At 50.6% G+C, this 13,449-nt stretch overlaps 1 protein-coding gene across 2 annotated transcripts in view; it reads left to right on the top strand.

The window, feature by feature from the left end:
* Positions 1-1,198: 1,198 nt before the first annotated feature.
* The window catches only part of ITGB5 (integrin subunit beta 5), a 114,294-nt gene continuing 102,043 nt past the window's right edge, over positions 1,199-13,449 (top strand). The window contains exon 1 of one of the 2 annotated variants that reach the window (XM_082699643.1): positions 1,199-1,734. In XM_082699643.1, coding sequence (XP_082555769.1) covers positions 1,665-1,734 — 70 coding nt within the window. In that variant the 5' untranslated portion in view covers positions 1,199-1,664. The remainder of the gene's footprint in view (positions 1,735-13,449) is intronic. The other variant, XM_082699644.1, reaches the window with a different exon arrangement.

A 13,449-nucleotide genomic window follows, 5' to 3' on the forward strand; every position in this document is an offset into this window, starting at 1 on the left:
TGTTACATCAGAGCAAACATGGGGATGTTATGGAGTGCAATGCTGGCATGCAGTTTAAGGATGAAATGCTGGCTCTCAGATTTGGAGCTCTGCCCCTCTAGGCACAGCATATTACAGGAATAAGTTTACTTCCTGGGGGCATCAGGGCCCCACCTTAGCAGAGCCTGGGAGCCGAAGGGGGCACAAATGAAGATTAAATTCTAAACTCCTTCATCTGGGCTATTAGAACTATCTCCCGCCCCTGGGAGCTATCACTTTGCTCTTTACTCCTTAACAGCTTCTGTTTTTAGTAAAGGCATTCTGAACCTTTCCGCAGGTATTCCAGCTCAGTCATTTCCTCCCGCAAATTAACACCTCTGTACCTCACTTTTCTCATCTGGGTAACAGTAGGGTTGTGGGGAGGATTATGTGAGTTAAGGTGATAATTTAGAACAGTGCCTGGCTAGCAGAGCGTTCTCGGTCCGTGCCAGGCAACCTGTTACTATTGCTTTCCAGACGAAGGCCACCTCTTCCCTTCCTGCCTTTGAACCACTCGTGTTCGTTCGTTCATAGGGGTCCAGCCCAAGCCCACCTGTCCCTTCGCGCGCGCTGTCAGGGGAAGCTCCTCACTCTCAGCTCCCGGAGGCCATTTCAGAACTTGCTTAGATGTAAGGGATAAGCTAGCCCGAGCGTCTGTTTATCAGTTTAGCTCCACGAAAACCGCCAGCGTATCGTGATAAGGAAAGGGAAGGAGAGCGGCACGTCGCCCAGTCTCGAATCCTCGGAAAGGGCAAAGCGCTGTTCAGGGAAAAGCGGACATTGCCAGGGCCTCCACGCCCCACGTGTCCTCCTCTCCCGATCAAGCGCATCTCCTCGTATTACACCCGCGGGCGCCTCGGTCGCTCCTCCCGCGAGCGCGCGGCCGGCAATGCGACTTAGGTAGAAACCAGACGGCCACGGCGGGGTCTCGCCGTCCTGCTCTCCCTCCCGAAGTTTAGCAACCCAGAGTAATGGGGGCCGTCCTCCGCTCCCTCCCCGTGGCGCCCGGCTGCTAAGAAAGCACAGCGAAACCCTCCCTAGCGCCTTCGCCCCCCGGCCTGCGCTCGGGGAGGGACTTCCACCTGGGTGCCCCGGGCTCCCGGTCCCGGGCGGGTCCCAGCGAGGGGCGGAGCTGGCCCAGCCCGGAGCTCGCCCCGCCCCGCCCCGCCCCGCCCGGCTGTAAACTGACCGTGTGGCAGCCAGGCGGGGGCTTGGAAGGAGGGAGAAGGGGAGGAGAGAAGAGGGTGGAAAGTGGATCCTGGCTGGCGGGCGGGAGGGAGGAAGGGAAGGGGCGGAGGCGGAGGGCAGAGTGTGGCTGAGCGTCCCGGAGCCCAAGTCGCGGTCCCTTCGCGGAGCCCGCCCCTCCCGGGCCTAGAGCCGCCCGCCGGGCCGTCCCGAGCCGCGACCTCCCCGCCCCCCACCCCGATCCCGGACAGCCCCGGGACTCGGCTGCGAGCGCTGCGGGAGGGATGGTGGCGGCAGCGCGCGGTTCAGCGCAGCCGCCAGCTTCTCCCGCCCGGCCGCGGGCGCTGTGAGCCGGGCATGCGGCTGCGGCCCCCGACCCTCGGCCCCAGCCCTCCAGCCCCGGCCCTGGGCCCCCGCGGAGCCCGCCGCCCGCGCCGCCGCTGAGGCCGGGCGCCCCCACAATGCCGCGGGCCCCCGCGCCCCTGTACGCCTGCCTGCTCGGGCTCTGCGCGCTCGTGCCCAGCCTCCCAGGTAAGCCGGGCCCCCGCGGCGCAGAGAAACTGTCCGGCGAGCAGCCGCCCGCAGGCAGCGTGGAAGGCCGGGCGGGGTGCGCTGTCGGAAGGGGAGAGCGTCTTCTGGGCCCCCCATGTGAGCGAGTTGCGGGGTGCGACCCGGCGGGGGGCTTGCGAAGTGCGTGCGCCACCCCGCGCGCAGCCTGCAGCAGCCCCGGCGCGCCGTCGTCCGCCTCGGGTCAGTCCCGGGCCGAGGAGGAGCCTTCCCTTCCTGTGTAAACAGCCTTGCCCGGCTGCTGACCGGCCCGCGTGCGCCCGCGCCCAGTGTCCGGGGAGGGCGGCCGCCAACCCTGCGCGGGGGCCGGAGCGCCGCAGTCCCAGGCACAAAGCGGCCCTTGTGGCCGGCCGGGGGCGGGCGGGCTGCGGGGAGGCGCCGACAGATGCCGCGGGTGCCCCGGTGCTCAGAGAGGCGAAGGGCAGCAGGGCGGGGCGAGAGACCTGGAGTCCTGGCTCGAGCCGCGTCTACTCGGGACAGGGTCGTCTCTTGGAACTGCGGGTGCTCAGGGTGCCTTAGCATGCCCTGGGGTTTCACTGCACCCAGGCCGACCGCCTGCCTTTAAAGTTGTAATCCCCTCGTTTCCTCCCCCAAGCCACCGCAAATCCCGGGGGAGACCGGCGTCCCAAGTCACAGCTCCACCTGGACTTCCCGATCTGATTGCTTCTGTCTGGCTTTATCCGGGGATTTACACGCACTCGTCCCCCGCCCCCCCCCCCCCAACATTCCCCTAACTCTGGGGCGTTCTGGGCGGGAGGGTTAGGAGGTGTGCGATTGCTTTGGTGCGACTCTGCCAAGGGTTGGCAGCTGCGTGAGGAGCCCCCAGTTACCTGCTGTTAAGTTTTCCGAGTTGGGAGGCCCCAGAGGGAGGATGCTCTGCTTTGCGCCTGGCTGCCAGGCAGATAAGCTACCCCTAAGCCCTCCAAAAAAAGCAGGAAGTTCCGATCTTTCCCCTTTCCCGGAGGAAATAATTGTGTGCTGGGGTGCTTCGTTGCTCCGTGGCCTTGCACACCGAAGATACTTGATTGCTCTTGTGCCTGGCTGCCAAGCCAGAGGGGACTGCTCCCCCTTGGCCCCTCATTTAGGAAGGCAGTTGGTTTACCCCTGAGAGAAGGACGGTTCTGGGCACACAAAAACTTCCTTTACGCTCGAATTCAGACTTAATACTCTAGCAAGATTTCTTTAATGGGAAAATAATCACTCTGGAGCTTGGAGCAGATCAGTGGTTTCCAAAAACCCATCTGGCAGCCAGAGCGCATTGATGTTTTCCTGCGTCCTCAGGGAAATGGGAAGAGAAAGATGAAGCTGGTGTCAAACCCAGGAGTTTATCTTTGGCAGTGGTTCCCTGCCTCGCAAGGACTGTCCTTCAATTTGAAATTATGTCTTTTTTATTTTTGGTGGGAAAACTTCTTTTAATGATGTATAGTGATGTTAGAGGTATTTTTTCTTTTTGGCAAAGTAAAAAAATCTGGCCATCCTGTATAAAGAGGCCATCCCTGCCTCTGTTTCTGTTTGTTTTCTTCTGTTCTGTTTTTCATGTTCCGTGAAGTCCCAGAGTTTGGAATTTGCTAAAGGAGAGGATTTCTGAGTTTCCCTACAGCTTGACATTCTCTGATTCTAATAAAAACTCAAATGCTTCCAGTTGTGAAGAATTCTTTTCATATTGCTTTGCATTTGTGTTGTGGTTTCTGTTTTTCACAGTTCACGTGCATCTTCACGACCATCTTCATTCTTTCTGCAGGCCCCAAAGGGTGAAGTGACTTGCCCACTCTCCTTGTCCGTGATCTCAAAGCTTCTCAGTCTGGGCCCCTTTGTCCCACAGGACACAGCCTAGGCTGGGAGAAAAGTGTGGAGCCATCATGGTTTCTCTCCAACTCTTCCAGAGCCCGCTTTTCTTCTGCTGTTGCCCTGTGAGAGCTCAGCCAGCCCTCTGCGGGCCAGCAGAGCTAAGGTACAGCAAGCCCATAGCTGGCTTCCAGACCTGCCCTTTCCCTCTTAGCCCTGGAGCTTCTCAAGGTTAGATTGGGGCTGACTCACATCTGTGTGATAATTTCTCCTAGTGGCCCAGTGTTGCTTCTAACAGAGTTCAAACACAGTTTTCCTTTCCTCTTCCTTGCCTTCACTTCTCTCCTTCTCGAAGCACCTCAGGTACTTTTATCCCCAGAGCGTGTTTCTGTCTTGCTACTAGGAACATGACTGGAAAGAAAAACCTTCATTGTCCAGTGAAAGGAGGAGGAGAACTAGGGGCGCCTGGGTGGCTCAGTGGGTTAAAGCCTCCGCCTTTGGCTTGGCTCAGGTCATGATCCCAGGGTCCTGGGATCGAGCCCCACATCGGGCTCTCTGCTCCTAGGGAAGCCTGCTTCCTTCTCTCTCTCTCTTTCTGCCTGCCTCTCTGCCTACTTGTGATCTCTGTCTGTCAAATAAATAAATAAAATCTTTAAAAAAGAAAAAAAGAAGAAGAAGAAGGAGGAGACTTGCAGGGCCATGCCTAGCCGGGTGTCCTGAGACCAGGGGCCTTGCTGTCCATCTGTTGCTTTCACCACACTTCCATCCCTGTGCCTAATCCAGCAGAAAGCAGACTTTTAATTTAAGAGGCTCATTTCAAACAAGTCCCTGGAAGGCTGACAACCACCCTCTGCCCTTGTCCCAGCGTTATCTCCTGCTCTTCTCATCCCGTGGCCCAGAGCCTCCAGACAGGACCTTTGGATACAGAAACCTTCCCACAGAACCAGGGAAGAGTTTCTTTGGGTCTTTGCCCTTCCAGAAGGAAGGGGGGGTGGGTAGCATTGATCTTGCTGCTGGAACTGGAGTCATGTTTGCTGTCATCGTTCATGAAAAAAAAAAAAAAAAACCAAATGTTCTTTTAGGAAATGCCCTGCAAATTAGAATGCTCTGAATCTTAAGAGAGGGCCCTTTATTCTGTTCTGTGGGCTCCTGTTGGCAGCACTCTCCCTTGCACCACAGGTTCCAGGGCCTGTGAGGGGGCCGCTGGAATTGGGCCTTGGCTTTGGTGACCCAGCCTGGGTTTAGAAATAACAGGGCAGCAGGGTCCAGACAGTGGCCTTTGGTTTGGGGATTGCTCTTTACCTCAGGTATTTGCGTCTTAGCCCCCACCATCCTTGAATGAGGGGGGTGGTTTATAAAGGGGATTGAGGCAGAAAAGGGCAGGGTCTAATTAGGTCTAATTAGTATTCTCCTTCTGCTTGTTCTCCGTGCTTATTGCGCTACTGAGGCAACGGAGAATTACAATATCTAAGTAGTTGGCAGAAGGCTTTCTGTGCCCGCCTGCCCTGGTTACTGGTTTCACTTCTTCAGCTGGCTCCTGGAACTGTTCTGAAAAGTTTGAACGATGTCAGTAACCCAGCACAGTTACGCACTGCTTCAGTAATGGCGTCGCTTTCCTGCGGCAGCGTGCAGCTGGGTGCATAGGGTGGTGGGTCTCTTTTTTCTCTTTTCCCAGGTGTTTTCTGTTGCCTGGGGCAGGGGGGAAGGCTTCAGAAAGCCTACTGCTATAGTTTGTTTGCTTTCTTTCCCGTGGCAATGGGATTAGTGGGCTTTATAGATATAAAGGAATACTTTATTTATAGGCACCCACTGTTTGTGAGGCTGCCTTTTGCTTCTGTTGAATGCAGGGTTTGATTCCTGGGCCCCCTGGTGAAAAGCCTGCTCCAAGGCAGGCCTTGGCGCATCCCCTATGTGGTGGTGAGGTGGGAAGGTGTGTGTGGCACGCAGCCCTTACTGGATTCCAGCCCCCGCCCCCCGCCCCTGTCCTCCTTTCCTACCACCACCCAAGTCCCCCCGCCCCCCCAGATGGGGCCTGCTCCTGCACTTGTCCCCTTTTCTTGTTTGTAGCTCTCACTCAGAGTGATTCTGTTAAAACTCAAGTCAGATCCTGTTGCTCTGCTTAAAACCCTCCAGTGGCTTCCAGGAGTCCTGACAGTGTCCAGCCAGGCCTCTGCATGCACTCTGACTTCCCTGACTTTATGTTTCTGGCCATTTCTGCTGGTGCCCTCAGCTCTCTCTGTTCCTTGCAGAGCAGCAGGCTCCTTCTGGGGCCTGGGATACACCCCTTCCTCCCCGTAGCTGCAGAGCCAGCTGCCTCCATCCTGCAGCCCTTTCTTGGTGGTCTCTCAGCTGAGGTGTCCCTGGCCACTCCCAACTCAACCTCCTGCCCCACATTCCTCCAGCCTCTTTTCTTTAGGGATTTTTCTCTGCAGACCTCATCCTCTCTGGTACTCTCTGATCTTGTGTACTGTCCTGCGCACACAAGGAGGATTCTCCTCTGACCAGAACCTAAGCACTTTGAGAGCCGGAAGCTGTTGACTTTCTTTATCATTGTGTCCTCCCTCCTTAGGATGGTGCCTGAGGCACACGGTTCAATGCTTGGATGAACTTGAGTCTTGGGGAGGGCGGGTGGGGCTTGTTCTGTTATCTGCTCTTTGCTGCCTTCTATAAGCAGTCTGGAGGTCAGGGACCCAGAGACATTCTGGGAGGGAAAGGACACGTTTGAATGTGTCAGGTGTCTAGAGCTGGAGGAGATGATAGAGGCCATGGACCGCCCCGTCTGAGGCCTGGAAAGGATAAGTGATGTGCCAGAAGTCATGGAGGCAGGAAGTGGCTGAACCAGTGCTTGGATCTTTCCTGCCCAGGGTAGCCTCTCCTCACCCCCTAATTGCAGCCCAAATGTCCCTCCTCTGTGAAGCCTTCTCAGCATCCTTTAGGTAGGTGGAATTGGCTTCTCCTTCCTTTGCTCCCATAGCACATTCTGTGAGACTAAAGGCTGGCGGAGAGGGGAGGGGGGTCCCCGTCACCTGCTGGGTGGCAAATTGCTCAGGTGTCATTTACCTTTAGGTTCCTGGTACAACTGCAATGGACCCCCTGCCCCTATCCCCCTACCTTATGGTTTCAGTATATTTAGAAAACCCCTCAACTTTCTAAAAATGTAAAGCAGTTTTAGATTTATAGAAAAATAAAGAGGGTAGTACAGAGAGTTCCTATATACCCCACACCCAGTTTAGCCTATTTATTAACGTCTTCTCTTAGTATGGTACATTTTTTTCAATTAATGAATCACACTGATAACATTATTATAAACTAAAGTTCATACTTTATTTTATTTATTTTTATTTATTTATTTTTTTGGAAGTAGGTTCTATGCCCATCGTGGAACTTGAACTCGTGACCCTGAGATCAAGAGTCCTGTACTCTGCTGACTGAGCCAGCCAGGCGCCCCTGGAGGTCATACTTTATGCAGATTTCTTTCTTTTACCTGGTGTTTCTCCTGTTCTAGGTCCATTCTGGATGCCACCAAACTGAGTTGCCTTGTCTCCTTAGGCTCCTCTTGGCTTTGACAGTTTCTCCGTCTGTACCCGTTTTAGATGACCTTGACAATTTCGAGGATACGTTTTGTAAATTGTCCCTCTGTTGGGATTTGTCTGATGTTTTTCCTCATAATTAGACTGGAATAATGGGTTTTTGGAGGAGGCCATAGAGGTAACCAGTTGCCTTTTAAAAAATTATTATTATTATTTTTTTAAAGATTTTATTTATTTATTTGACAGACAGAAATCACAAGTAGGCAGAGAGGCAGGCAGAGAGAGAGAGGAGGAAGCAGGCTCCCTGCTGAGCAGAGAGCCCGATGCGGGACTCGATCCCAGGACCCTGAGATCATGACCTGAGCCGAAGGCAGCGGCTTAACCCACTGAGCCACCCAGGCGCCCCTAAAAATTATTTTTGAACAGATAATATAGTCACATGATATTTTTATGGTGTAACAGCTATATAGTGAGAAATCTGTTTTCCGTTCTTATTGCCCATCAGTCTAGCATTATTGCCCATCAGTCTAGCATGTTGTCCTGACCCCTTCCTGGCACAGACTGTCCCTGTTAGGTTTCTTAATGTATCCAAAGTGTTTTCTCTGTGTGTGTTACAAATGTCTCTCCCCTTATGTTTATTGAAAGATAGCACTGTCCAACTGTTGTATGTCTTATCTTTTATTTTTAACTTCGTGATATGTCAAGGTGAGCTTCCTGTCAGTATCTAGGGAGCACACACATTCTTTTTTAAAGCTGCATCTTATATGCAATCATATGAATTGGTTTTTTTTTTTTTTTTTTTTTGACTTGGAATTTTATCATTATAAGGGGGCGGGAGAAGAAACCTTTTTTCCCCCCTTTCAAATACATCCATGCAGTTGAGGGTGCAGATTATGTGCCTCGGGCCCCAGTCCTGGAGTCCAAGGTCATGTGGGAGGGCCGCTGGCCCTTCACAATGCTCCGCTGTCAGACCTGGGACAAGTCCCTTAACCAATGAATTGGGGTTTTAAAAATACAAGTCCTGTCTATCAAGCTGGATGTTCTGCAGCTGTGTGACTTTCAGAAAGGCAGTCTAAGATGGGAACTGAGATCAGGGCTTCCCAGGGCATATTTATAGTTTATGGTAACATGTTTGGGTCAATGACTGTTCAGTTGCTAGGTTCTGAACCAGAAACATTTTGTCTCCCGTGTGCGAATGTGTGTGGAGGGTGGTTCAGGGTATGGGGAGAGGCACTCCAGGGGCTTGTCACTTTTTTAAAAATCAAAACCAAACAATAATGAAATGTTTTTATTTTCTGTTGTCTTGACAACAGTGACTAAAATGTAATTTAGGACCACAGGAAGCCCACTTCCCACCTGAATCATGATGGTGACACATACACAAACTGTTCTGAATATCATGATCTGTTATTGTTCGTGTGTTTTGTGGCAGTAGTATACACCCTATATCCTCATGATGCTTTTCCCACTGTCCCAGCTGAGTAGCATCTTGTCTCTTCTCCCCCTGCCAGTACCGGGTCCTTCCAGCTCAGTACTAGTTTCTGTTCTCCCTCTGAATGTCTCAGATCAGGAAGTTCCACCTGCTGGATGTGTGCTTTAGTAAGTGTTGTCTGACCTTGGACATGTAGGGTGGACGGAAATGGGGAGAAGCTGCCCGGAGGGATGCTGGCAGGAGGACCCTGCAGGACTCTAGATCAAGTGCAGAGGGCTGGCGTGGGCACTGTAGGGCAGGAGGGGGCAGGCAGGAAGGGCTGGATTAGGAGAAGCATTTCATACATCTTGAAGGAATGATCAACCGGACATGCTAGCTGCCTGGATATGATTGATGACAGAGAGCAGTGAGTCAATGAGTTTCGGAAGGAAAACATATTTTTAGATTATGGTTTGCAGTAAACCCTGGCTTCAGAGATATTAAGGGCTGCAGGCCGTTGCAGTGGGGCTGGAAATAGTCGCAGTGCAAACCAAGAAAAGATGTGGCCACCGTCTGGTCCACCAGCGCTTATTTCCATGACCTAGACACGACACTTTGACATTTGTGAACTCTAGCTGTTTGGCTTTTTATTCATTGCTTCCGCCCTTTCAAAATGATGTCTGTGCCGAGTGATTCATCCAGCCGAATCCAAACTCTGCAATATTATTAGGTGGAGAGAGGAGTGATGCCAAGGGGAGGAAGTCCGGCACTGTGGCGTCCATCAGCGCCCGACCTAGGCTCTGGGTTCTGGGAGTGCCTGTCCGCTACCTGCTGCCTGGCACCCTGAGCTCCCCGGGAGCAAGGCTTGGCCCAGCCGTCTCCGTCTCCATATTTTGCTAGCGTCTCCTAGTCCAGAGCTTAGCATTTAGTACGTGCTTAGTGCAGGCTTTCTTGAATTTGGATGTGTCCCAGTAGCAACCTCATTCTAGAGGAATCATTTTGGGTGCAGTAAAACGACTTTACTGTTGCCTGTGAATATGCGATGGTAATAGAAGCAGTTAGTAAAGCAGGACAATAAATATTTTACAGTCGTTCAGTATGTTTTCATAGCAGATGTCTGTCATATCCTTTGAGCCACATCAGTATTACGTCCGAGATCTTTTAGGCTGGCAGAGAAGACCAGAGCCCCTTCTGTCTGGGTCAGAACGGAGGAGCCCTTATTGTCCTGAGCTCAAGACCCATGATCCAAATTCCTGAATCTCACTGATGAGGCCCTGGTTATTAGAAAGTGGTCTTTGTGAATTTCTAGGGGTTGAAGCAGAGACATAAATGAGACACCTGACTTCAAATTCCTCCCTGACTGAGGGCCTGTGATAGCTCCTTGCCAGAACCCTGGAATTCACTGGTTATGTGTCCCTGAGTCTGGGATGGTTTCTGGATTGCCAGGCCTCCCCCATATCACTTGCTAGGCAGCATCCCTTCTGACTTCTTTTCTTTGAGACTGAGCTTCTTTGTTTCAAGTTACTCTCATTTTCATCTCTAAGATGAGCTGACTTGACTACCTCATTTTAAGACATTTCTAGTTCTGAGGGTCTGCAGTTCCATGATTTTATGGAAATGACTTCATGCGCCAAAGGAAACGATTGCTACAAGCGTCCGAGTTTGTACTTGTAAGGAGAGCTGGGGAAAGTCACTTTCATCCGCAGTTTGACCCCCCTCGCCCTACATTTGGGTTTCTGACAGGTGAGGAGATTTGACCCCAAAGTAGAACTGGCATTTTCAAACTCTTTCTGCACACACTTTTTTTTTTTTCTCCTTAAAAGCTTAAGTGCCTATTTAAAAGTCATCAAGTGAGGGGTGCCTGGGTGGTTTAGTGGGTTAAAGCCTCTGCCTTCAGCTTAGGTCATGATCCCAGGGTCCTGGGATCGAGCCCCACATCGGGCTCCCTGTTCAGTGGGAGCTTGCTTCCTCCTCTCTCTCTGCCTGCCTCTCTGCCTACTTGTGATCTCTTGTCTGTCAAATAAATAAATAAACTCTTAAAAAAAAAAAGCTATCAAGTGAGTGGATTCACATTAAAATGAGAAAGGAATTTGTTGGGGCGAGCAGGAGGCAGGCAGGCCCAAATTCCCAGTGGGGGTTGGATTCAGAGACCTTCTTGGTTAGTGTTTAGACCCCAGAAGGGCTCTTCTTGCTGAAATGAGGTTATGCATGGTGGTTAGTCCCAGCATGTTTCTCCTGAGAAATGTGTTCCAAGGCCAGGTCTAGGCCTGGCGGTGAGATTGGGGTCCCCCAGCTCTGGGGGTGTGGTGGCTGATTGGGACCAGGGGCTCAGAGTTCAGGATTGAGGTCTCTGCCTAGGGGAAAGCATCTGATTTACCTGCTCTGGGCCTCCTAAGCCACCCCTCCTTTATTCCCAGTATCTCTGGTCCTGCCAGTTTCTCCTCCCTTCTATCCCGGTGGCCATTCTTATCCCAAATGGTATTTGTTCTCTCTAGTGTTCCTCGGGATGACACAGTATGGTTCCCTGTCACTTCATTTCTGTTTTTACTGCTAGTGACAGGGAAGAAGCAGGGAGTTAAAATTAGCAAATTGGGGAAATGCTACATCTTCAAGATGTCTTGAAATAACTGTTCTCCCCTTTTCCCCAGATCTTTAAAAAATTTTTTAATCCCTATATTTTTAAAATTTTGTTTTTTAATTTAAATTCAGTTAGCCAACATACAACAATATCATTAGTTTCTGATGTAGTGATTCATTAGTTGCATGCAACACCCGGTGATTCATTAGTTGCATGCAACACCTGGTGCTCCTCCCATCATGTGCCCTCCTTAATGCCCGTCACCCAGTTACCCCATCCCCTCACCCCCCTCCCCTTCCACAGCCCTCAGTTTGTTTCCCAGAATCTCGAGTCTGTCATGGTTTGTCTCCACCTCATTTCTTCCCATTCAGTTTTCCCTCCCTTCCGCTGTGATCCTCTGCGCTATTCCTTATGTTCCACATATGAGTGAAACCATATAATTGTCTTTCTCTGATTGACTTATTTCACTAGCATAATCCCCTCCAGTTCTATCCATGTTGAGGCAAAAGTTGGGTATCCAACGTTTCTGAGGGCTGAGTAATATTCCATTGTATAATGAACCACATCTTTATCCATTCACCTGTCAGTGGACCTCTCGGCTTCTTCCACAGTTTGGCTGTTGTGGCCATTGCTGCTGTGAACATTGGGGTGCATTTTCCCCTTCTTTTCACTACATCTGTGCTTTTGGGGTATACACCCAGTAGTGCAGTGGCTGGGTTGTAGGGTAGCTCTATTTTTAACTTGTCGAGGAAACTCCATATTTTTTTTCTGGAGTGGCTGCAACAGCTTGCATTCCCACCAACAGTGTCAGAGGGTTCCCCCTTCTAGCCATCCTCGCCAAAATTTGTTATTCCCTGTCTTGTTAATTTTAGCCATTCTAACTGGTATAAGGTGGTATCTCATTGTGGTTTTGATTTATACTTCCATGATGACAAGTGATATGGAGCATTTTTTCACATTTCTGGTGACCATTTGTATATCTTCTTTGGGGAAATGCCTGTTCCTGTCTTCTGCCCATTTCTTGACTGGCTTATTTGTCTTTTGGGCACAATAATTGTTTCTATGGTACAATAATTGTTTTATTAACTTAGTGGAGTTTACTATATTTACTCTTCCATTCTCCCTTTTAATCTTTTTGGCTCTGCTTTCCCATTATACATTGGGCCCTTCTTTGTATGGCTGGTGGCTCTCCATTTCTTTTTTCCATTGATTCAGTGGGCCTCTCTCCTTCTGACATGACTAGGAGAAACAAGTGGGTCCCATAGGGCTAAGAGGGCTGAATAGAGTCATTTTCATTCAGAGAAAAACCAACATGTTCTGCTCGTGATCAAAAGAAATGTGTGGTTGACCTTTCTGAGGAAGGGAAGAGAAGGGAGGATATGTTTCATCAGGTTGAGGAAGGATGGGACTGGTTGTGGGTTGGGGAGTGGGGGAGGGGGACAGCGGGTTGAACTTCACCACCACAATTCAGCCTGCCTCTGGGTGCCCGGATTAATGGAAGAGAGGGGGTAGGCCTTGGTTTGAAATAAGTAACTTCTACAATGATAGAGAAGTTTCCTTCTGATCTTGGTTTCTAGATTTGATCAGGGATGCGTTTTAGATTTGATCAAGTGCCTTTTCATTACCCAGTGAGGTGATGATTGGATTTTCCCATTTGACATACTGGTAGGTGTATCGAATTAAGGAATTTTCTTTATCTTAACCCAACATTGTATTCCATGGGTACTTTCTTCTTTAAGGGTTCTGCTGGCTTCTTTCGGTGCACTTGGATTTGATGTGATAGTATCTGACTTAGGATTTTCTTATCTTATGCCTGAAGGTGATCAATCTGTTCTTCCTTTTTCTTCCTGTCGTTTTTTTTTTTTTTTTTTAAGATTTTATTTATTTATTTGACAGACAGAGATCACAAGTAGGCAGAGAGGCAGGCAGAGAGAGAGAGAGAGAGAGAGAGAGAGGGAAGCAGGCTTCCTGCGGAGCAGGGAGCCTGATGCGGGGCTCGATCCCAGGACCCTGAGATCATGACCCGAGCCGAAGGCAGCAGCCCAAACCACTGAGCCACCCAGGCGCCCCTGTCTCTTTTTTTTAAATTTATTTTATTTGTTTATTTGAGAGAGAGAGGGCAGAAAGCTACAGTGAGAGGGAAAAGCAGACTGATTGCTGAGCAGAGAGAGCCATGAGGGACTTGATCCCAGAGATCATGACCTGAGCCGAAGGCAGAAGCTTAACTGACTGAGGCCACCCAGGTGCCCCTCTTTCTTTCTTTCTTTCTTTTCTTCTTCTTCTTCTTTTTTTTTTTGTACCATTTCTTTTTGTCATTTTGGGTGGACTAAGTGTGATGAGGCCTTCACTGAGGGAGGACCTACTGTATTATGGGG

The sequence above is a fragment of the Mustela nivalis genome (genome assembly GCF_964662115.1).
Source record: "Mustela nivalis genome assembly, chromosome: 1".
In the NCBI taxonomy this organism is placed as follows: Eukaryota; Metazoa; Chordata; class Mammalia; order Carnivora; family Mustelidae; genus Mustela; species Mustela nivalis.